This window comes from Lytechinus variegatus, chromosome 8, assembly GCF_018143015.1.
Source record: "Lytechinus variegatus isolate NC3 chromosome 8, Lvar_3.0, whole genome shotgun sequence".
Classification (NCBI taxonomy): Eukaryota; Metazoa; Echinodermata; class Echinoidea; order Temnopleuroida; family Toxopneustidae; genus Lytechinus; species Lytechinus variegatus.
Genome location: NC_054747.1, coordinates 29,654,768 through 29,680,410, shown reverse-complemented (window position 1 = coordinate 29,680,410; position 25,643 = coordinate 29,654,768). Strand labels below are relative to the sequence as shown.

Here is a 25,643-nt window from a genome sequence, read left to right as displayed (position 1 = left end):
TCATAGAAGAGGCAAAATTGTGTCGTATATAACAAGCTTCCAATCCATACCTGTACCAGTTCAACCTCCGACGACCATTCAAACAGTTCATCAACAGATTACTCGTCATCACATCTTTGCCCATTCCGGTAAGTATTTCTTGTTAGTTCATGCATGCCTACATTAAAATGTTTTCAAATTGCAGATCGAGTTTCAAGCTCACATAATTTTGTTTAATGAAATACCTTTATGCCCTAGGCATATAACCTGCTCTACGACGGGCATACGGCGGCAGTGAATACCTTAATTCGAGATGTCTGCGGCGGCCGCAGGGTCGACGTACGGCGGAGGGGTGGCCTCAGAATTATAACGTAAAATTATAGTATTTTTCGTTTCTAAGCTCGCCGTAAAAATAGACTATCCGTAGCCATAGCAGAAGCGGTCGTACGTCGAGCGTACGTTGGTCGTGCGGCGGCCCTGTGGTCGAATGGTTTTCTTCTTCCCTCCTTTCCCCTTCTCCTATGGCTTCTCTTCTTGGGAGATGGGCGGAAATCTGTCCCCAAAGGTAGGGGGAACCAAGGGCTAGAAAATTTGACAAGCAATCAAGCAAAAAAAAGGGAAAAGTAAAAATGCAAGGTCAGTTGGTCCAAAATGCATGTATTATTTCCATTGTGAATGATGTCTTTTTCTCCATCTTATTAAGAGACCAAAAATAGTAGGGGACATTTGAAATTGTGTCCCCCTCCCCCTACATTAGGGTTTGTTCTCTGCAATATACATGCATGTCAAATAAAATGAAATCTCCCTTTAGAAACCAAACATGCAGAAAAAAAAATATTTTTGATCCTTATTACATTATGCTCTCTTTAAATTTTAGTTAACATGGACAATGGGTGCGTACCGAGTTCACCCACGTCCCAACCAGTTCACCCTCATTCTCTCTAGAAAAAGAGTTTTCGCAATTGTAACAGCGCGGCTTCAGTAACTCAGTAAAAGTATTGAAAAGGTCCGTCAAGTGAAAATGAGTAGCTTGGAAGACAACATATTACAATAAGCAGTTTGTCCATATTGTCTAGAAACTGTTGTTTGATTCACCAATCTTGGCCCCACCCTAACTTGATATGGAATGAGAAGTTCAGTCGAATAATAATCTTCATTGTTCTCATTCTCGCCTAGATTACAACGAAAGACATGGCTGTTTCCCAGAACGAGGATAACACTAAAAAAGGTCTTCAAACCTTGGAAGAAAGTCTCTCTGAGATGCCCTTGAACATGCGGCTTTTCTCACTCTCGATGCGTTCTTTGTATGCTGACAAAGCAGTTGGAGGGGGCAGCCAAGCTGCTGTAGACTTCCGAAAGCTCCGTGACAACACACGGGACGACGCGATGGTTTATCTGAAAGGAGTGCTTCCGGTGGCCACCAAGTTCGTTTCAAACATCAGTGAGTTCTTTGAGTTTTACACTGCTCTTTCGTACGAAGAATGGTGCGACATGTTGAAAGATATTCAACAGGAAATAACCTGCTATAAGGGACTTGCTGAGGTCCTTGTCAAAATGCACGAAGATATAATGGTACCACTGAAGAAAAGAGAAGACGAAGCCACAGTGATTGTCAAGTCACTCCAAAACCTTCAAGAGGAGTACGACAAGAAAAGAAAAGAACTCGAAAGTACCGCCGAAACGAAGAGAGGGTGGGCAATTGGGCTGTCATTTGTTCCCTTTATAGGCGCTATAGCAGGCCCAGTGCTAGCTGCGTCCGCAAGCAGTGACCTCGCAGAAGCAGTCGCTAAAGGAGAAGAGTGCTACATCCAGGAAAGAGCCGCCATTGCGATCAAGGAATGTCTCGTCCCTGCCCTCAAAAACTTCATCGGTGGTCTTGAGGCTGCAGCCGGTTTCTTTTCCGTCATGGAGAGTGAGCTGGCGAAGTTTGAGGGCAAAGCCAACAAAGCCTTAGAAAATAAACTGATGCTTCATTACAAAGTGATGAAGAAAGAAGCCGAAAAGATGGATGGGTTGTGCATGAAATTCCACGCTGTTCTACCGGCCGTCCGTACTGATTTTCTCGCGATCCCTACGACTGGAACCGACAAGTCCTACGTCGATAAGTGGCTTGAAGAGCAGAAGAAGGTCATCAAAAGTAAGCTAAAAGATAAGGCTGTGGGTATCTTGAAAGCCATCAGAGATTATGACCCTGCTTCTTAAAAGTAAAATTGACGAAGTAGAAAGGAATATGACGCGCTGATATAAAATCATCAACAGGGCCTATATTACTTTTGAACATTATGTCAAAATCTATCAGGAATTCATGTTTTTGTACTAAAAATGTCAAGGTTTTCTAGTTTGAAACTGTTTAGAAATTCTATCCCGTATTGGTACATCTGGCCTCTTCGAAATTTTTGGCTCATTACTTTTTGGTTTGGTGGACCATTTCCACTCAAATGAATTCTTTTTTAGAACTTTTTTTGTTAATTGCATGTTGTATTCAGCACTTTAATAGGGGTGGCTGTAACTCAAAACATGACAGTGCACCTGTAATTTCTCCTAGGGGGGATGTGGCAAAACAGATCAGTCCGTTTTCAAATCTTGGTCTCTTTGAGTTGCATTCAAAACATATTGTTTGAAGATGCAAATATTTGTATATATTATGTCGCTTTACATCGCATCGTATTTTGTAATGATAAATTCAATCAGTTTGGTATCATACAGACAAGAATATGCTGGTATGTGCTAGAGGCACCTTCTTTACAAAAGAATTACAAACATATCATATTATTTTGCTGAAGTGTCTAACTTTTGTATCAGAATAGAATACACTTATTTTTCTTTCATTTCTTAAGATACAATGTCTTGAAGTTCTACTTGGTGTTATTGACAATTGTTACGATACTGCAACAAATAACAAGTGTTTAATTTCCTCTTTGTGTTTAATTTCCTCTTTTTTTATTACAGGAAATAATTATACATAAATAAAACAAATAATGATCTTACATAAATCTCTTGAAGTGTCCGATGTAAAATCCCGAAGTGATGATACTATATCCAAGTAATAATCCAAATGATAAAATCCCAGTTGGCTGGCGAAAATTCACAATGATGGCGATGATGAAACTGATGTTGAAGTCCGATGAATAATAAGAGTCACTGCAACGAGTTGAAATGTCCGTGAAGACGATGTTGATGATGATTAACAGTCAATTTCAGCAATCCATGGGTTGAAGCGTGTTCATTGAACAGGTTGATGATGTTGATGATCTCGATGAGAACTGATAATTTCTCTCTCAAAATAACTACAAACAGTTCATTGATGCATAAACTGCTCTGATCTGATCTGGTGAAGTGATCTCATATGATGTGATGGTGTGATCTAATATGATGTGATGATCATCTTGAAAAATCTGCAGCTTTATACTAATTACAAGTGTTCTAGATCATTCTCAAATTTCGACTAATCTACAAGCTTCTAGAATTGTCTTCCAAAAGAACTTTCTCCTTTCAGGAGCAGTCAAAATCCAGAACACTCTTGAATGACCTCATTGAAATCAACAGTGTAAACAAAATACCTAAGCCTATTCATTTCCACTACCAATACAATTCTATTGTTTGGCTTTTCCTTATTCAACAATAAAACTCCTTGGCCTTTAAAAATAGGCAAGGCCTGCATAATAAAAAGACATCCTGGAATGTTCTTTACAATTCTTGGCTATCCTTAAAGGGAAATAACTAATAGATAAATGTAATTGCTTTTAAAATTCTTTTACAATTATTCATATATGTAACACCTCCCCCACCGGGGAAAAGAAAGCTTTACCGTAGTAAAGGTTTCTTTATGATTATTTTTTCTTTTAACTGTTCAAAGTCATCTTGATAAATCATTTACAGTTATCGTGTACAAAGATATAGTACTTAACGAACATGTTAAAATAAATGAACATCAAAGATGTTTTCTTCAAATGACACACTTGGTCAAAATCATGAATAATTTCACTTTTTATACTCTTGATAGAGCATCAGCAATTACATTATTCTTTCCCTTTATGTGTACAATTTTCAAAGGGAATGGTTGGAGCATTAGGCTCCATCTGTACAGTCTTTGATTCTTTGTTTTGAATTTCTCCAAAAACACAAGAGGATTGTGGTCTGTATAGACTGTAATCTCTCCATTGGTTAGATACACCTCAAACTGCTGAAGGGCTAGTACGAGACTCAGGGCCTCTTTTTCAATAGTTGAGTATTTCTTTTGAAACCGATTGAGTTTCTTAGAGAAGTAGCACACTGGTTTTTCGATGCCTTCTTCATCTTCTTGGAGCAATACTGCTCCTACTCCAACATCACATGCATCAATAGCTACTTTGAACGGCTTTGTGAAGTTTGGAGCTGCCAAAACAGGCTCATTCACCAAAATGGCCTTTAATTTCTCAAACGATCTTTGACTTTCGTCAGACCAAACATACTTCACTTTTGCCTTCAGCAGGTTTGTCAGAGGACTAACCACTGTACTGAAATTTGGAACAAATTTCCTGTAGAAGCCACTCATACCTAAGAATCTGAGCAATTCTTTCTTAGTTGTGGGAATTGGGAAGTCTAAGATAGCTTGTATCTTGGCTTCTCTTGGTAGCACTTGCCCTTGACCAACCACATGACCAAGATATGTGACTTTTGCCTTGGCAAATTCACTCTTCATCAGATTCACTACTAGATTGGCTTTGTCCAGCCTGTCAAACAGCGCTCGCAAATGATTCAGATGATCATTCCAAGTATCACTGTATATTAGGATGTCGTCAATGTATACGACACAATTGTCAAGTCCGGCAATCACTTGATTTGTCAACCTTTGGAAGGTTGCTGGTGCATTTTTCATTCCAAAAGGCATGACTTTGCATTGAAACAAGCCTTCAGGTGTAACAAAGGCTGATATCTCTTTGGCTCGGTCAGTCAGTGGCACTTGCCAATATCCTTTAAGCAAGTCTATCTTTGTGATATAGGCAGAATTTCCAACTCTATCAATACAATCTTCTAACCTAGGAATTGGATACGAGTCAGTCTTAGTTACTGCATTCACCTTTCGGTAATCAATGCAAAATCTCTGAGAGCCGTCTGGCTTTGGAACCATTACAATGGGAGAACTCCAACTACTCTGACTCGGTTCGATTATGTCATTATCTAACAAACTGTATTTCCTTATTCACCATTTCCAACTTGCTTGGATTGAGCCTATAAGGATTCTGTTTGATAGGTCTTACATCACCTACGTCTACATCATGTACAGTTAAAGGTGTACGACCTGGTTTGTCTTTACATACATTCTCATATTCTCTTAACAGGCCAGATATATCATTTCTTTGATCTTCAGGCAGGTGTTTTAATGCCTCATCCATGTTTCCTAACATCTCTGAGTTAGACAACTTTACACCACATGGTTCGTTCTTGGATACATCTGTATAAGACAATTCATTATCTGTCTTTCCATAACATTCTTCTTCATGAACATCTACATGTTTTTCTTCTTCTTTGACCTGTGTTGTACCTATTGGCTGACTAGCCTCTCGCTCAAAGTATTCTTTTAACATGTTTACATGACAAACTCTGAGACTTTCTTCGATCAGGGGTACTGATCACATAGTTGACATCATTCAATTTCTTTTTGACTATGTAGGGACCACTAAACCTAGCTTTCAAGGGCTCACCTTGCAAAGGCAACAACACTAATACTTTGTCTCCAGGCTTGAAACTTCGCTCTTTTGCATTTTTGTCAGCTTGAGCTTTCATTTTTCCCTGCGACTCTTTCAAGTGTTCCTTAGCCACATCACAAGCTTTTGAGAGCCTTTCTCTAAACTTTGACACATAGTCTAGAAGGTTTATATTATCATCCTGAACCATAAACCTCTCTTTGATAAGCTTTAGAGGACCCCTAACCTCATGACCATAGACCAATTCAAATGGACTGAAACCTGTGGACTCATTCGGGAATCCCTGGTTGCAAACAGTAGGAATGAGATCCCTTTATCCCAGTCATCGGGATAGTCTTCACAATAAGCCCTAATCATGGTCTTCAAAGTCTGATGATAGCGTTCTAACGCTCCTTGGGACTGTGGGTGATAAGCAGAGGACTTGATCTGCTTTATTCCCAACTCCTTCATAACTTGCTGAAATATTCCTGACATGAAATTTGACCCTTGATCAGATTGAATTTCCTTCGGCAGACCGTACCTAGTGAAAAACTGCACTAACGCCTGCACCACTGTCTTTGCAGTGATACTTCTCAAAGGTATCGCCTCTGGAAACCGTGTAGACAAGTCCATAATCGTCAGGAGAAATCTGTGACCCGACCTCGTTCTGGGTAAGGGTCCGACACAATCAACAAGAACCCTAGTAAAAGGTTCATCAAATGCAGGAATGGGTATCAATGGAGCAGGCTTGATAGAAGGCTGTGCCTTACCAATAATCTGACATGTGTGACACGTCTTACAGAAATGCACAACATCTTTGTGCATCTTAGGCCAATAGAAATGCCTCATAATTCTATCTTCTGTCTTCCGAATACCGACATGACCTGCCATAGGTAACTCATGAGCCATTTTCAGAATTTCTGTGCGGTAACAAGGAGGAACTACAACCTGGTGAATTATACACCAATCTTCATCAGCTGGTCTCCGGGGAGGTCTCCATTTCCTCATCAAAATGTCATCTTTGACATAAAAGCACTCAGGAACCTTATCAGCCTCAGCCTCAGAACATGCTTTCTGTGACAAGCTTTTTAATTCTGGGTCTGCCTGTTGTGCCTGTACAAGGGAGGATTTACTAAACAAACTACCATTGTTAGCAACAGAGCCTTCAACACTATCCCCATTCAAATCCTTGAAAAAGGTTTCAGCTAACCAGACATCAGTACTCTCCTCTACATCAGCAGATTCCGCATCATCCTTTTCAGCTCTACGAGTCTGAGACCTAGTAACAACACAATCCGGGAAAATCCCTGGAAAATCTTCCTGCAACAATTCAGTTTCAGCTACCTCAACGGGCTTTTCCAAAACCACTGGAGATGCAACAACTTTATCTCCAGCCAAGTCGTTACCTAACAAGAAATCAACACCTTTCATGGGTAATTCTGGAACGACACCAACAGTCACAGGACCACTAACTAGGTCACACTTTTTTAAGTCGACCTTATGCAAAGGAACCGACATGAAATTTGGGCCAATACCTTGAACTAAGACGTTGGCATTCTCTGAACTCTCCGGAGGAAGAGCCGAATCCCCTGGCACCATCAGGGACTGTGCAGCCCCTGTATCCCTAAGGATCACCACTGACCTACCAGCAGCACCAGTCGAACAAGGGGATACTTCACCATCATGCAAAAAACTTCTAAAAGTTTCATCAACCTGTTTGACTTTATCAGCAAATACCAGAGAAACACTCTCAACATCTTGATTGGGCTCTGATGGAACAAACTCCATCGAGGGAACACTTGTTTGCTTGACAAAACCCATGTCTTTCTTAGTTTTGGTTGGCATTCCAACCAATTTCCAACATGATTCTTTCAAATGTCCCGATTTATGACAATGAGTACAAATTTTGGAACTACGACTCTCAGACCTTTTGGTTGATTCTGTGCCCGCACTAGCCTGATTCTTGTTAGTGTCTTTATCCTTGCTTGCATATTTTCCCTCACTAGGTTTATTGTGGGATTCAAATGACCCTTTACCTTTCTTTTTCCAATAATTCTTGAAAGGAGGCCTATCTCCACTACCTTTATGTGTGACCTCAAATTCATCAGCTACTATGGCTGCTTTACTGACTTCAGTAACTCTATGGTCATCTAAGTGAGATTTAATGCCAAAAGGAAGACTCTTTTTTAATTCTTCTAGGAGGACAACTTCCCTAAGGTGAACAAAATCTTTGTCAACTTTCAGTGATCTGTACCACTTATCGAACATCATTTCTTGTTCCCTAGCAAATTCAACATACGTCTGGCCTGTTTGTCTTTGCATGTTCCTAAATTTATGTCTGTACGCTTCTGGTACCAACTCATATGCATTGAGAATTGTTTCTTTTACTGTAGCATAGTCACATGATTGCGTTTCAGAGAGTGAAGAATAGACTTTTGCAGCCTTTCCAACAAAAACGCTTTGGAGGAGAAGAGTCCAGTATTCCTCGGGCCAATTCAGTCTCTTGGCCACTTTTTCAAATGACACAAAATATGTATCAACTCCCTCTTCATCAAATTTTGGCACAAGGCGAATATTTTTCGCCACATCAAAGCCTTGGGGAGATTTATCTTTAACAGAGTTAGTATTAGTATTTGCATGAGCTAACTCCATTTCTTTCAACTTTAACTGGTACTCCAATCTCATTTTCTCCATTTCAATGTTTTCTCTGATTCTTTCCTTCTCAAGGTTTTCTTTGATTCTTTCCTTCTCAAGGTTTTCTTTGATTTTTTCCTTTTCCAATTCAATGTTTGCCAGTTGGATCTGAGCATCCTCTGACATATTGATAGAAGTTTCAACTTCTCTGTAAGCTTCATGTGACTAGCTAATAAATCAATTATCTCTGCCTTCTTTAATCCTGGGGCTAGAGATACACCCAAATGATCACAAAATGTTATCAAATCATCTTTCTTCAGTGACTTCAAATGATCATATGACAATTCTGTCATTGCAAGAAATTCTTCAACATCAAATGTAGCCATAGTGAATATACACAAATATAAGCAAGTAATTAATACAGTACAGTTTATTCTAGAACTTTCCAAAATGTTTCCAAAATGTTTCCAATTCAAATTGGCTTTTGTTTCAAACTGACTTTCGTCTCAAATTGGCTTTCGTTTCCTGAAAAACTGGTTTTAGTTTCAAATTGGCTTGTACAAATTTGGTTTTCGTTTCCCGGACAAGCCCCCAAAATTATTTGTTACGATACTGCAACAAATAACAAGTGTTTAATTTCCTCTTTGTGTTTAATTTCCTCTTTTTTTATTACAGGAAATAATTATACATAAATAAAACAAATAATGATCTTACATAAATCTCTTGAAGTGTCCGATGTAAAATCCCGAAGTGATGATACTATATCCAAGTAATAATCCAAATGATAAAATCCCAGTTGGCTGGCGAAAATTCACAATGATGGCGATGATGAAACTGATGTTGAAGTCCGATGAATAATAAGAGTCACTGCAACGAGTTGAAATGTCCGTGAAGACGATGTTGATGATGATTAACAGTCAATTTCAGCAATCCATGGGTTGAAGCGTGTTCATTGAACAGGTTGATGATGTTGATGATCTCGATGAGAACTGATAATTTCTCTCTCAAAATAACTACAAACAGTTCATTGATGCATAAACTGCTCTGATCTGATCTGGTGAAGTGATCTCATATGATGTGATGGTGTGATCTAATATGATGTGATGATCATCTTGAAAAATCTGCAGCTTTATACTAATTACAAGTGTTCTAGATCATTCTCAAATTTCGACTAATCTACAAGCTTCTAGAATTGTCTTCCAAAAGAACTTTCTCCTTTCAGGAGCAGTCAAAATCCAGAACACTCTTGAATGACCTCATTGAAATCAACAGTGTAAACAAAATACCTAAGCCTATTCATTTCCACTACCAATACAATTCTATTGTTTGGCTTTTCCTTATTCAACAATAAAACTCCTTGGCCTTTAAAAATAGGCAAGGCCTGCATAATAAAAAGACATCCTGGAATGTTCTTTACAATTCTTGGCCATCCTTAAAGGGAAATAACTAATAGATAAATGTAATTGCTTTTAAAATTCTTTTACAATTATTCATATATGTAACACAATATTAAAGATAATGCTTTATCAAATCATGTGATAATCTTGATAAAATACATGATTAACTATGTAGGAACACTCCCAAGTTTGCTATTAAATAGTAAACTGGGGAGTGTTCCCACATGCAAGTAAATACGCAGGAAATACATTGACGCTGCACCATACTAAAATGAAAATGTTCCCCTGTCGTAAGTTAATGTCGTAAGTCAATTATATTTTACTATTTATTTTATCACATTTTACTCCAGCTCACTTCCCTTTTTTCATATTTTTTTTCTTTCACTGATCTTCACCCATCAAAGTCAATTGACAAAAAAAATCAAATATAAGGTTATCTTGCGACAAAGCTCCATTTTGATTAATGATTAATAAATATAGTATTTAATAATTATAAATTGTAATAATAAGCATAATAGTTATAATAATAATAATAATATCAATAATAATAATAGGAAAAAGATAACTATATGAATTATAGCAATAATGATATCAATAAATAGTAATGGTAAATTACAATTAATACAGTTATGAAAAATATTATTGTCATTTGAAGAAAAAAGTCATAAAGCGGATAGGTTTTTAATTGTTCACATCTTGTTTTTTTTTTGTTTTTTTTATTTATTTTGTGTGTTGCATATATAATTATCTTTAAACTTTATATATAGATGTACCCTTATTTTTTCTGAGAATAGACGCAGAGATGTTTTATTTCTGTATTCACATGATTTCACAAACATGTGGATCTATATAGAGACATAAGCGGTATAACCTTATTTTCTACATTTCTTTCTATTACATGATGTATTTTATTACTGTTCGGTGTTGGGCATGTTTCGGCCTAGTTTAAAAAATACAAGTAAAAATAATTGGTTTATGCATGTATTTATTGGTTAATGGGTTACGTTTTTACGAATGATATTACGAAAAATGATGCAATGATCAAAGAACTTTATTTTCCTTCCTTTGTTATAATTGATGTATACTTCAGTTTGTATTCTATTTACTATGTACGGGAAAAATGCATTCTGAATAAAGGCTAAAATTGATTTTAAAAAAACTCTGGAACTAAAACCTACAATTTGTGGTCCCATTTCATGCTTTCGTCTACCTGTCTTGGTTGGTAAATCACAATCGTCAATCATTGTAAGTTGTATTTTTCACCTCTTTCTGTAAATTCACTAAATTGATATACATGATCGCCTAATTTGGGTATATTTAACAATCTATTGCAAAACTGTAAGATATGTTAATTGTTCTTGCAATGTCCCTGGCTTACATATTGGTGACTTTGTTGACTTCTCTATCGGTTACATGTTGAAAAGTAAATTTTCTAGTTTGAATCAAAATAAAAATGTGATGAATATAGGCTTACATTATTATGGAATTCTTTGTTATTTCCTCAACAGTGGTGTACCAAGTGGGGGAGCAGGGGCAGTCTGTCCCGCCGCCCCCCTCCCTTGTCCCTCTTCTGGCGGATTTATCCGGGGGGGGCAGGGCAAGGGGAAGAGGGAGAGAGAAAGAAATTCAAAGAAAGAAAGAAAGAAGGAAAGAAAGAAAGAAAGAAGGAAGGAAAGAAAGAAAGAAAGAAAGAAAGAAAGAAAGAAAGAAAGCGGAAGGAAGGAGAGAAAGAAACAGGAAGGAGATAAAGAAAGTAAGTAAGATAGAAAGAACAAAAAAGAAAGGGAAAGGGGACGAAAGGAAGAAACAGAGGAATGAGGGGGAAAGAAAGAACATAAAGAGGAGAAAGGTAAAACGGGAGCAAAGGGGGTAAAGGAGGGAAAGAACAAATCATCCCGAAATACTATTATAAGAGTGAGAAACGGGAAATAAATTAAAAAATTTCTCGCTTGTGAAGAGGAAATATAGCTCACTAATCGAACGATATGAGGCGAATCACAAGCAGAATGTAGTTGATGCTAAGACGTGAAAAGTGAAGATTTAAATGTTTTAATGGCAAACAGTGCCCCTTATACGAGTGGGAAGCGCGGGCGGAAATTCTGTATAGGTTTGCACTGACCCGGAAGGAAAGTTTTAAACATTGCCGCAAGTAAAAAAATGATAATGGAGAGGATACGTATGTACGACAGAAAATGAATATTGTTAGCGAAAAGCTCCAGCTCGATTTATTTTTCAGATAAAGATGGGCATTAAATGGTTAACGCGGTCGCGAGGCATAATATAGAATGTTTTTATATAGTGACATGCAAAAGGAATATCGAAAGGACCCTTTTCAAGAATTCACAAGTGAAACAATGCGAGCGCGAAGCGCGAGCCTTAGTGCTTATTTTTTTTTTACATTCAGACCTGAAAAGAAACGTTTAAAGCATAGTTACACATTTAGAAAAGTCAATATGCGGATTATTTTGTCAGTAAATAAACCAACAGAAATACAAGACCTCGGAATATTTTTTGGACGGATATCACATGGCAAATTTTGCCCCAAACCCTTAAATTTGGGAGAAACCTCGAGTCCTCATCCCTAGTCTGACACCCATGATGTTGTGATAGGACAACATGTAGGTAATCAAAGTTATACCTCAGTCAAATTTGCTAAACGGCGGCCGTACGTACAGCGAGTCGAAAACAGCCGTTTTAACCAATTGCAATAATGATAATATTATGAATAAAAAATAAATAATTAATAAATTAAAACAGCTCTTTTCTACTCACCGTACAATCGCCGCAGAGCAAATGTTACCAAGGTATTACGGGTGTTGAACTCATAGAACACTTTGATTTCGTTATATACTCTTATAGGGCAGGGGCGGATCAAGGAATTTCCAAAAGGGGGGCACATTTTCCAAAGGAAAAATTGATAAGCTAAAAAAGGGGGATTCACTAGAAAATCTGGAAAATTAAGGTCATATATATGTCCCGCTTAAAATTTCACAAGCCAGAGGAAAATTTGATAAGCCAAAAATGGGGGGTTCACTCGAAAATCTAGAAAATAAAGGTAAATTCAGGCGCGCCGGAACACTTTCAGTTTTGGAGGGGCAAAATCCCGAAGGGGGCACAATATTTAGACAACGTGATACCGAAGCGATCGAGCGGGAGAGGGTGTGGGAGTGGACCCCTCCCCCCCAACGGTAAGGACTTTGTGTAAAAATGGAGTATAAAAGTTGCGTTTCTATAAGAGCATTCAAAAATAAATTTCTTGAAATTCAAACATAGAATTCACTACAAAAGACTAGAATTCACTTCGAAAGACTATACTCACAATCTATGAGAACCTATGAAATCTACGCGCAAAACGATCGCTTCGGAATTTGTTTTTTGTGTCTGATCAATTAAATTTCCTATATTGACTCAAAATACCAGAAATTACATTTTTCATGCAATATCTTTTCAGTAATATTTGTATGTACATTTACATACACGGAAGACGCGAGAGAGCACAATCATAAGTTAACAGTAATTCCTGTCAGAACAAGGAGTGTATTAAGCAGAAGAAGCGAAACAACAGAAACAAAATAAATTCTAATGAATGTCTTTTCAAGTTCAAACAAAAGAAATAGTGAGTGAGTGACATCATCGACTCTCTCATTTGGATGTAACTGGCTCGTTGATATAACTATTTTGTTGAAAATAAGCGAAACTTTGAAATGTCATAACTTTCTTATTTTACATCCGATTTTGATGAAATTTTCAGCATTGTGCTTGTCTGATTTTTCTCTAATGATTCAAATCAACATTTTTCTGAGGTGGACTTGACCTTTAAATACCCATTCTATGCAAATCACTTCTGACATCAGCATTGGAGATAGTCCCTGATTATCCATGCATGGGCAATGCATTTCATATTTTGTAACTGAAGGAAAAAGAAATATGTCAAGCTTAATTCTCTAACAATTCAAAACTTTTCTGAAAATCATTAAAGTTTAAAACATTCATTACTCGATTTATGTGTTTCCTTTTGCATGTTTTGTATGGCTGGGAAGCACTATTAGATGACCCCTTCAAAATCTTCTTTTTTCTTTACATATTTTCTGGGGAAAACGTGACCATAACGATGAAATGATGATTATCAAATTCCAGGAAATATCAATTTGTAAATAATCATGAAAAAGGGATGGTCCGGGCTCAAAATATTTGTCTTACTACATAGAGTAGAATTCACTGAGCAAAATGCCGAAGATTTCATCAAAATCGGATAACAAATAATACAGTTATTGACGTTTAAAATTTAGCAATATTTTGTGAAAACAGTCGTCATGAATATTCTTTTAAAAAATTGAATAAACCTATTTTCATATAACAAAATACAAAAGAACAAGTGGAGATGTGACATCATCAGCCCACCTAATGAATATTCATGACGACCGTTTTCACAAAATATTGCTAAACGTTTAAATTCAATAAATTTGTTATTTGTTATCCGATTTTGATGAAATTTTCAACATTTTGTTTGCTCAGTGAATTCTATTTATTAAACTGTAAATACTTTCAGCCCGGACCATCCCTTTAACAAACTTCCGCAGTTCATAATGTACATTATGTAACATTATTAGAAGAAAACAATTACATTCCACTAGCGAATATGGTTGTCGGAACACCAAGTGGAGTTTTCGAAAAAGTGGATAGAAGAAGTGAAATTGATAGGGGAGGAAGTGAACAGTTGATGGTCAAGTATTTTTTTGTGTGTTTAAATGCGCGTAGTCCTGAAAAAGACAGTAAATCAGAAAAGGTAGAAGAGGATTGAGTATTTGATAGATAAGTACTCCTGCTCTGCACTCCATTCATCGACTCAAGTTAGCATCTTCTCATTTATCCAATAATCCAATTACTCAAGCCTCTTGAACTGTTTAACCTTTTCTGTTTTACAGTCATTTTCAGATTTCATTATGTTGCTCGAGTAAGTTCACGCGCGTTAGTGATAGCGGGTCCGGTCTGAGCGTTTCTGGGCCGCGTTTGTTAGCCGACACAACCAGCATTGCATTGGTGAACCACTTTCAATTTGCCATTCGGTTTTAGTCTGAAATATATTCATTAAAAGGTTAAACGTTATCACACTGTAGTAAGATGGAAAAGGCGCTTCTCAAAGGTATGTTTCATAGAAAAACATGTTCGTCAAAAGACGCGAGGCTTACTATGCTTATGTGATTGCCCCGTCAGTGGCGAAATTTTTTCATTATTGACAATGGAAATGACAATTTTTAGGCAGAAAAGTGCCTTCATCGTTTACTTTTGTCCTTGAATAATTTATCATTTTTTCTTTAAGGGGGCACATTGGGGGGCAAAATCACGTTTTGGCCCCCCATAAAAAAAAAATTATTTGGGGGGCAAGTGCCCCCCCCCCCGCTTCCGGCGCCCTTGAAGGTCATATATTTGTCCCGCGTTAAACTTCACAATCATAAACAAAAAAGTTGTTTCAATAAAAATCCCCCGACATTTTCCCAATTCCCAATATTTGGTGAGACTCTCAAAGGGGAGGGGGGCATACTGGTGTATGAACGATATATTTACATTAAAAATGTTGACTATGACACAAAAAAGGGGTGGGTACGGCCGGGCCGGAAATGCCCCCCCCCCCCCCCACCTGTATCCGCCGCTGATATAGGTATTACAATAAACACATTTGCTCAGATCATAAGCATATCAAGGGAAGAAATCCTAATTTCTTTTAACTTCAATTCAATTCAATTTATTTTCATTCTTCAAAATAATACAAATAAGTACAAGATAGATTGATTCAATCTAAATAAATAATAGCATGAACAAAATTCAAAATTGAAACAAAAATGAAATACATATTTGAAAGTAATTTAGATATAAATTAACATACACGTAAAATTTAAATCAATATAATCAATATCATTAAATATAATTAGGCCCCTTTTGACTCTCTTAAATATAATTAAATCAATGCAATTATATATATCATAAGAAGAATGGAGGGGTCCACTGAAAAGCAAAGCTTGTAGAATGTGGACAATGTGGAAAAAACAGATACAAGGAATATGGAAATATACGTAAAGTAATACATGAAGATAACGAAAAGGGCAAACAATAATAATAGTAAATAACACGAAACAACACAACACAGAAACATGAGGTGGACAATAGTACGATAACAACTGCCTAGAATATAGAAAGAAAATAGAGATAGGGAGATGCTTGCCGATTAGCATGATTAGAGACATTAACAAGTTTCCGTGAAACGTAATGTTGTGATACTATACATATACATGCCGCTCTAATTCTTTTCTTTTGATCAAAATAAATTATGGTTATTTAATATAATCTGGTGTATTTGTGAAGATTTCCCCCGAATTCAAACAAACCTTTACGTGGGACTTCACAGAAAACCAAGAAACGGCTAGATTTACCAGGAATTGTGGGGATTTCCCCAAGATGGGGTTTTACCAACACTTCAAATAGGCGCTCACATGTATGACATGTGACAACTAATATTGGCAGGCATTCATGATGGGTATTACCAAAGATATAACGACTTGTGGGGATTTGCCACTTGTTTATTGATATCTTAAAAAGACTTTAAACACTAGTATTTTATTCAGCGTTTTCAACCACGAAGCTCAGCAGGTCCGACGGTGTCCTGAACAAAATTCTGTCCATTTTGTCACAATATACAAGGACTTCTTCAAATCTTGGTACCATTTCGGATTGAAACGCAATCAAATATTTCGTCCATCTGATCACTCTAGCTGAAGATACTGAACTCGTCATTTCGGTAAGTAATATTTTGTTATTGATTTATTCAGTTTCCAGTTTTATTCCTTCATTTTCAACATCCCCATGCAATCGCCATGAGTCAATTAGGGCCCCGTTGTACAAAGAGTTACGATTAATCCAATCAATCGCACCTATGGAAAGTTAGCAGAGTCAACATATGAAATGCATGTTTGTTCAAACAAAATCTAGATATGAATCCATATCCATAAATTCATTGATTTCTTGACAATTTGGACTGTTCTCCTTACATTACAAAGGACATTTTGCAAATTTCCTGTAGAAAAAAATATGACACTGATGGATTTCCATAGAGTTACGATTGATCGGATCAATTTAACTTTTTGTTCAACGGGGCCTAGAAGTGTAATTCCTTCGCGGTCCCTATAACTATCAGGGGCGGATCCCATATTTCCCAGAAGGGGGAGGGGACATTTTGTTCAGAAAAAAAATTGTCAAGAAATAAAAAATTAAAAAAAGGTCTTTACCCCTTTAATTCCAACATTTTCAATCACAAATCATGATTTTAATGGATATCAAAGGATGTCTGCACGGGTAGAATATGCCCCCCCCCCCCGTATACACTCGTAATTCCGAAGCTTCGTTATTCCGAAGGTTTCGGATATTCCGAAGGTTCATTTATCCGAAAACGAAATGAGGTTCGTTGTTCTTTTCGTTTTCGGGCTAACGAACCTTCGGAATTACGACTCTCATTTCGTTTTCGGATTAACGAACCTTCGGAATTACGAACCTCATTTCGTTTTCGGACTAACGAACCTTCGGAATTACGCCACAAATGTTCGGATTATTCGTTTTCGGATAAACGAACATCGAAGTATAGGCAATTTACGTGTTTCGGAATAACGAACCTTCGGAGTGTAACCATGCCTCCCCTCCCTACCCCCCCCCCCCTTACCCCTCCATTGATCCACCAATGTGCACAGGGTTTGCTATCCAAAGATTCTTGACAAACCCAGACAACCGCCCAGTAATTCGTAATGTCTTGTTTCCTCTTCACGTACGTCGTTCTACTCGCTTCCTTATTTATCGATTTACATTTAACCTGTGTTAATTATCAATGACCCTTAAAGGGGGAGGGGAATGGGTTAGGATTTTTTTTTTTACTCGCCATATTTTTCCTGGAACAAACTCCCCTTCATTTAGTATCAATTAATTAATAATATTAGATAGCCAAGACAGATAGCCAAGCGCGATTGGTCCATAGCGCGTCACGTGATATGATCGAAATCAATGTATTTTCCCAGCCGGTCCACCTTCGATGAATATATTGACCAACCGGTCCATGAATATATTTTTCTACGTGTATGGCGCCCTCTTGTGGATTAGATGTTACCATGCATTATCGGCCTGCCTTGGGTCCTGGACCTGGACTGGACTCGAACTTAGATTTAGATCTACGGCTAGGCCTAAATAAAGTTGATTTGATTATAAAAGGGTCACTGCGTTAGACTAACGTTACTTAGATAGATCAAGATCTAACGTTAGATCTATACCAGTTCAATCAATCACTGTGAATATCATAAACAACAGACTGCACGTATTGTTAGGCCTAACTTTATCTTCATTATTAAGGCTATCTAATATAACAGATATTGACTGATGGGATGAGTAAAAACAAAATTCTTTGGACCGCCTAAAGGATTAATATTTTCCCTCGTGATCATATTTTCCCTCAGCGCTGTGCGCTTCGGGAAAATATAACCCCTCGGGAAAATACAAATCCGGCGGTCCAAAGAATGTTTATATTACACACCGCATCAGTCAATATCTGTATAATGCTTGCTTGTTAAAGGGATGGTCCGGCTGAAAATATGTATGTCTTTATACATAGAGTAGAATTCACTGAGCAAAATGCCGAAAATTTCATTAAAATCGGATAACAAATAATAAAGTTATTGAAGTTTAAAGTTTAGCAATATTTTGTGAAAACAGTCGTCATGGATATTCATTATGTGGGCTGATGATGCCACAACCCCATTTCCGTTTATTATGTTATCACATAAAATCATATTTTTTCATTATTTCAAACTTGTGTGAATAATATGTCTCCCTTATAATGAAATACGTTTCAGCAATAAATATTTAATGCACTATTCAGTTTTCAACCCAACTTTTCTAGTTCTTGGAGGACAAAATTAGAATAAACCTAATTTCATATAATAAAATACAAAAGAAACGGAAAGTGATATGACATCATCAGCCCACCTATGAATATTCATTTCATCAAAATCATAAGTAAGATAAGAAAGTTTCCTTAATAATTCACAAAACAGTTATAAACACAAAGAGAGGCGTAGAGATGTGTGAGATGGGGGGCTTCTTCCCCCCCCCCAAAAAAAAAAAAAAAAAATCACGACCGAGGTGAAGAAACAAAATGAAAGACAATAGGGTGAATTATAATATTTTCCGTAATGAAAATGTTAACATTTTTGCTCGCTCGCTTCGCTTGCTATCATTTTTTTTATTTTTCCCCATATCTTTTACCCTTAAAATCTTTGGATTATTACGCCATTGCATGCATATAAAAGAGTAAATGATATCCCTCACTCTTTGCTTTTTTTTTCTAATTTTTTTAATTTACAATATTTCTTCTTTTTTACATATTTGACTAAAAAGAACAACTTGACTGAGCAATAAATATGTTTAAACAGTAGCAATTTCACATGTTCAGGAAGGAATAAAACTTCGTTTCACTGGACCATGAGAAAAAGTATAATATTTCATATTTCATATGAAAAAAAAAATAGTGAGTGACGTCATCAGTCCCTAAGCGTCATTTGCATGCTGACCAGGGGCCAGTGACATAAAGTTTAGCCAACAGTTTTTTTTCACGATTTATTGCATTGACAAAAATGTTCATTCAATTTCTAAAATCAAGCGTACCATAAATCGCTAAACTTTGTCAGACCTGGGGGGTGTTTCACAAAGATTTAAGTATGACTTAGAGTCGCACTTAAATGCCTCGTTACGCACAGTATAAGGCATGACAGCATTGGTCAGATCATGCCGAGAGGACGCGCACTACTGCGTATTGATCGCACTGAAATGCCGACGCGTACATGATATGCAACGCGCGATCTTATTGATAGATACCAAAGATAGATACGCGGTAGTGCGCGTCCTCATGGCACGATCTGACCAATGCGATCAAGCCTTTCATACCGAACGCAACTCGGCATTTAATTAAGTGCGACTCTAAGTCATACTTAAATCTTTGTGAAACACCCCCAGGATGTGCAAATTTTTTTGTACAGAATAAGCGAAACTTCAAAGCGTGTTTTTTTTTTACATCCGAATTTAATGGACTTTTCGGCGTTATGATGTTTGTATTTTTCTCTTTTCATCCAAATCAACCTTTTACAAAGTTTGGCCCTATTCTTTAATTTGAATTGTGACCCCTTAAAGTGCACATTTACGGTACAGAGAAGGCTAATAATTAGACTAGTTTTATTCAACGAACATCTTTCGTCTTAAAATGGGCACTTCAGGCTCCCATCTAACAGTGCACTCGGGTTGACCCCTTTCCTTTTTCCCATAACAGTGTGACCATATGCTTATGTTCTCTTAAAAGGACAAGTCCACCCCAACAAAAAGTTGATTTGAATAAAAAGAGAAAAGTCCAATGAGCATAACACTGAAAATTTCATCAAAATCGAATGTGAAATAAGAAAGTTATGATTTTTTTTAAGTTTCGCTTAATTTCACAAATGCCCATCCTGGTCGGCATGCAAATGAGGGAAGTGATGACAGTGGCGTATCGTTGGTCACGGCATTGGGGGGGGGGGGGGGGCGGGCACCATCAAAAAATTTTGAGTCACAAGTGATGCCCGCAAAGCGCGCTCAGTTGCCGGTATACTGACCTAATAGAGACATTTTAAGGACAGTGCCATTAAACGGGTATGTATCTCACTGACCAAATAATGCGAACGCGAAGCGCGAGTTGATAATTATTTATATTCAGATCTAGAAAGGGACATTATAAGCAAATGTTTGTTATCATTTTACATACATGTCTCGCTAAACAAACAATACGAGCGCGAAGCACAAGCTGAAATTTTTGTACATATTGACCCAAAACGGACATTTTAAGGACTATATTTCAGTAATCAATTAAGAGTATAGATATTCATTTAATGCGAGTGCCAAGCGTATGCTGATTCTGTTAGAATTATATCTTAATCACAGAAAGCACTTGTAGTCACTGTAATCATGATTAACATACGCATCTCACTAATCAAATATTACGAGCGCGAAGCGAGAGCTGAAATTTAGGAAGATCAGACATGAAAAGGGGCAATATAAGGCTTGTTTGTAGGAATTCGCTAAGACCATATGTATTTCACTGACCAAATAATGCGAGTGCAAAGCGCAAGCTGAAAACTTTTGATATTTATATCAGAAAAGGGGTATTTTAAGGACTATTTTTTAAGGAATCCATTTGGAGTATACTCACCATAGTCATCTAATGCTAGTGCCAAGCGCTTGCTAATTTGGTTAGAATTACATCTAAACACATGAAGCTCTTTTTGTAGTCATTGTAATCATGATCATTATATACATCTCACTAATGAAATATTGCGAGCGCGAAGCCCGAGCTGAAAAAATATAGGAATTTCGGACCTGAAGAGGGGCATTCTAAGGCTTGTCTGTAGAAATTCACTAAGACCATACGCATTTTCACTAATCAAATGATGCGAAGCGAGAGCTGAAAATTGTTGATATTCAGATAAGAAAAAGGTGACATTTAAGGACTGATTTTAGGAATTCATGAAGAGCAGACATATCTCAACAATCCCTTAGTGCGAACACCAATCCTTTAATGCACGGACAGGAAATGTTTTATATTAAGACCTTAAAACGGGGCGATCACTTTAAGAAGTCATGAAAAAGAAGTATATATGTCACTACATAAAACAATAATAGCTCGAAGTGCAAGGAAACATTTGGTGTATATTGACCTGATTTGACAAAGTCACGTCTCTCAAATATACTTTAAAACTATAGTATTCCGAAAAAAAAATATTTGATCTATTATATCTAGTTAAAAAGACAATGCGAGCACCAGGAATAATGAACAACAGTCCCTGAACAAATTAGGTTTCATATGTTATGAAAAAATTGCTTATTTATGTAATATACAGTAATATAACATGATTATGAAATAATGTAAAATTAATAATTTCTTCTTTCCCACTACGATTCTCTTTCTTTCTCCCTCTTTTTGTCTTTTCCCCGGTTTTTTTTTGGGGGGGCACGTGCCATGCCCCCCCCCCTCCCCGTAGTTTCGCCACTGACTGATGACACCACTCACTTTTTTCTTTTGTATTTTATTATTTGAGATATTCTAATTTTCTCCTCATTGTCCTGTGAAACAAAGTTTTATTTGTCATTTAAAATGTGGCGTTACTATTGCTTAACATTATATGGTTCAGCCAAGTTGGGCCTTATTGTCAAATCTGTAAAATTGAAATATTGTATAATTCAAGCAATAAAAAACAAAAGAAATAGAGAGTGAGGGACATCATCGATTCTCTCATATGCATGTGACTGAATTGTGCATATAACTATTTTGTGAAAATTAAGCGAAATTTCAAAATGTCATAACTTTATTTCACATCCTATTTTGATGAAATTTTCAGCATTATGCTTATCTGACTTTTCTCTGTTGATTTAAAACAACTTTTTTCTGAGGCGGACTTGACCTTTAAGCAATATGAGAGGTGTCTTTCCTGTGGGAATTTTCCGACTTTCTCTTCAACAAACAATATCATTTCAAAGGGAACAATTATGTCCAATGCCCTTTTTGCTTGCTACATAAAAAAAGTTTTAATCATCGTCAGAATAGCAAGATTTTTTACGAAACAATTCAAATTTCCAAACCGCTCGCTTGCGGAATATAGGCCCTTCAATAACTGCTTCTGAATCAGGCATGCCATTTTGTAAATAATATGGGACAGTTGGCTTTTCTTGACCAACACAGGACGTAACATGCATGCCGAGATGAAAGGACATTATTAGGACATGCACTGCTTCATGAAGTGTTTATTATGATGCTGTTAGAAAACGTGTGTGGGTGGGGTGGGTGTGAGTGTGCGAGGGAGAGAGGTTTGTGTGTGAGTGTGTGTTTTGTTTGATTCTTCACCATCAACTTGACGCAACTGAGATGTTACGACCTTGTCGGGATATTGTCTCTTATAGTCAGCTATGCATGCTAGATCCATGTAAAAATGGTAATAATAATAATAATAATAATAAAGGTATATTTACCCAGGGTAGCCACTTCAGTTCCGAAAACTGTTCTCCCAGCGGGCCCTGCTATTATTACCCGGCTGAGCTAGGCTACCTTCTCGGTACATTCTCGGTACCTTCTTGGTACACAAATATGCAGGGAGGTACACAAATATGCAGGGAGGATAACTTTACCAGGACATATCAATTAATCAATGATTCAATATTGATAATTCAGACGAGACAACTCCATGTTGATGGTACAGTTTCTTCTGACTCCCGGTATATGCACTGGCGAAAACGAATTTAGAGAATGGGGTGGACTGCATGAGACGTGTGACTCACCCACGTCCCATGCGCGCAGTTCACCCATAGGCCCAGTTCTGAAGTCTGGTTTAACTTATAGACCATGGTCTCACTCTGTGCTAAAATTATGGGAAGCCAAATGTGTCAAAATTTGTATTAAGTTGTATGTTGCTTATATCTATATTTACTGTTCTCTTTCCTGATTATTAAATGATAAAGACAATCGTCTATTTATGTACTTCCTAGACAATTATGAATGATTTGAGAGCCAAATGAGCTGAAATATCTCAACTGTTAGTGATTTATGCAACAATTGGCTATCCATACTTAAACCACAACTTTAATTTAAACCCGACTTCAGAATACTGTCCAGAGTCTCTAATTAAAACTATGGAGTTTTCGCAATTGCATTTTTGGGGGGAAGGTTACATGCAAGAACATTGTAAATTTTATTGAAAAGGCATAATAAAAGAAGCTGGGATGTCTTTGTCAATATTGCAGAACCGCACCCAGTTTCCTCCTCATAGTTTCGGAACAAAAATAAAAATATGTCTTGTCCAGAGTCGAGAACGAATCTGCTGTTGTCTCTCACAAATTTTGGTCCAGCTTGATATGGAATGAGAAGTTCAAGAGATTATCCTTTAATATTGCATTGTTGCATTGTTTTCATTCATGTGTAGATTACAACAAAAGACATGGCTGTTTCCCGGAACGAAGATAACACGCAAAAGGGTCTTCAAACCTTGGAAGAAAGTCTCTCTGAGATGCCCTTGAACATGCGGCTTTTCTCTCTCTCCATGCGTTCTTTGTATGCTGACAAAGCAGTTGGAGGGGGCAGCCAAGCCGCTGTAGACTTCCGAAAGCTCCGTGACAACACACGGGACGACGCGATGGTTTATCTGAAAGGAGTGCTTCCGGTGGCCACCAAGTTCGTTTCCAACATCAGTGAGTTCTTTGAGTTTTACACTGCTCTTTCGTACGAAGAATGGTGCGACATGTTGAAAGATATCCAACATGAAATAAGCAGCTATAAGGGACTTGCGGTGATCCTAGTGCAGATGCACCAAGATATACTTGTACCGCTAAAGAAAAGAGAAGACGAAGCCACTGTGATTGTCAAGTCACTCCAAAACCTACAAGCGGAGTACGACAAGAAAAGAAAAGAACTCGAAAGTTCCGCTGCAACAAAAAGCGGATGGGCAATTGGGCTGTCATTTGTTCCCTTTATAGGCGCTATAGCAGGCCCAGTGCTAGCTGCGTCCGCAAGCAGTGACCTGGCAGAAGCAGTCGCGAAGGGAGAAGAGTGCTACATCCAGGAAAGAGCCGCAATTGCGATCAAGGAATGCCTTGTTCCCGCCCTCAAAAACTTCATCAGTGGTCTCGAGGCTGCAGCCGGTTTCTTCTCTGTCATGGAGAGTGAGCTAGCGAAGTTTGAGGGCAAAGCCAACAAAGCCTTAGAAAACAAACTGATGCTGCATTACAAGTTGATGAAGAAAGAAGCCGAAAAGATGGATGGGCTGTGCATGAAATTCCACGCTGTTCTACCGGCAGTCCGTACTGATTTTCTCGCCATCCCTACTACTGGAACCGACAAGTCCTACGTTGATAAGTGGCTTGAAGAGCAGAAAAAGGTCATCAAAAGAAAGCTAAAAGATAAGGCTGTGGGAATCTTGAAAGCCATTCAAGATTCTGACCCTGCTTCCGAAAATTAACTTTAACGATCGAAGCAGAACGAAATATCGCGGGCTGAAAATCCTCTTTTACGAGAGATATGAATGTATAAAGCACTGGCGTACATTCTTGGGCTCGCGGGCATGCCCCCCCCCCAAAAAAAAAAAAGTTTCACAAGCGAGGAATCAAAACAGAAAGGGAAAGAAATTGAAAATTAAAGAGGATGGAATATTACGGTATTTTCTATATTGCGAAAATCTTTACCGAAATTATATTTTGGTAGTATAAGGTCAAATTGTTCTGTCTTGCAACGTTATAGAAATATTTCACCACATGGCACATCTGACTCCTAAAAGTTTTTTTGATCCATTGTGATCTGGTATAGACGACCATTTTCCACTCCCTTTAAATCCCTTGAGGAATTGAATGTTGCATGTTTTAATCAGCACATGCCCAGCGATGGATCGGGGGTACTTGATCCCCAAAGTTCCAAGATGAAAAAGAAAATGAGACAAAAGGAACACAATAAACAACTTCGAAATGACACTGTCAATTCATGAAAATAAAATCGATTTACTTTTTTAAAAAGGGAAAAGATGGTTCAACAAATGGCTCAAGAAATAGTTCAACTGTTTCTTCTTCCTTTTTTTTCTTCTCCTTTTACATACAGCCTTATTTTCGATATCGATCCACCTTAGATGTTGCGAGCAAGATTTAAAAAAAAAATCTGTTTTCACCACATCTATATTGGACCTGCCTTTGGCGTAGCAAAAACATTTCGTTACAATTTCCAACCACTGATCTGTTTATCAAACACACACACATAAAAAAAGCACCTCATCTGAAATTGTGACTGTACAGGGTTTTGTTTTCTTATATGGGCACCATGATTCATGAAGAAAATGTCCACGTTTTTTAAGTCAAATTGATATCATTTGAATTATTAACT

General features: G+C 37.4%; 1 protein-coding gene across 3 annotated transcripts; it reads left to right on the top strand.

Moving 5' to 3' along the window:
- Positions 1 to 11: 11 nt before the first annotated feature.
- Positions 12 to 25,453, top strand: LOC121420311. Of its 3 annotated transcripts, none has more exons than XM_041614895.1 (2): positions 12 to 128; positions 23,704 to 25,453. In XM_041614895.1, the coding sequence occupies exon 2, from the start codon at positions 23,719 to 23,721 to the stop codon at positions 24,733 to 24,735; it is 1,017 nt and encodes a 338-aa protein (XP_041470829.1). In that variant the 5' UTR covers positions 12 to 128; positions 23,704 to 23,718; the 3' UTR covers positions 24,736 to 25,453. The 3 variants fall into 3 exon arrangements, with proteins under 3 accessions (XP_041470829.1, XP_041470830.1, XP_041470828.1); XM_041614896.1 differs by lacking the exon at positions 23,704 to 25,453 and adding an exon at positions 1,156 to 2,930 and having other exon boundaries at positions 17 to 128; XM_041614894.1 differs by lacking the exon at positions 12 to 128 and adding an exon at positions 16,353 to 16,469.
- The last annotated feature ends 190 nt before the right edge of the window (positions 25,454 to 25,643 follow it).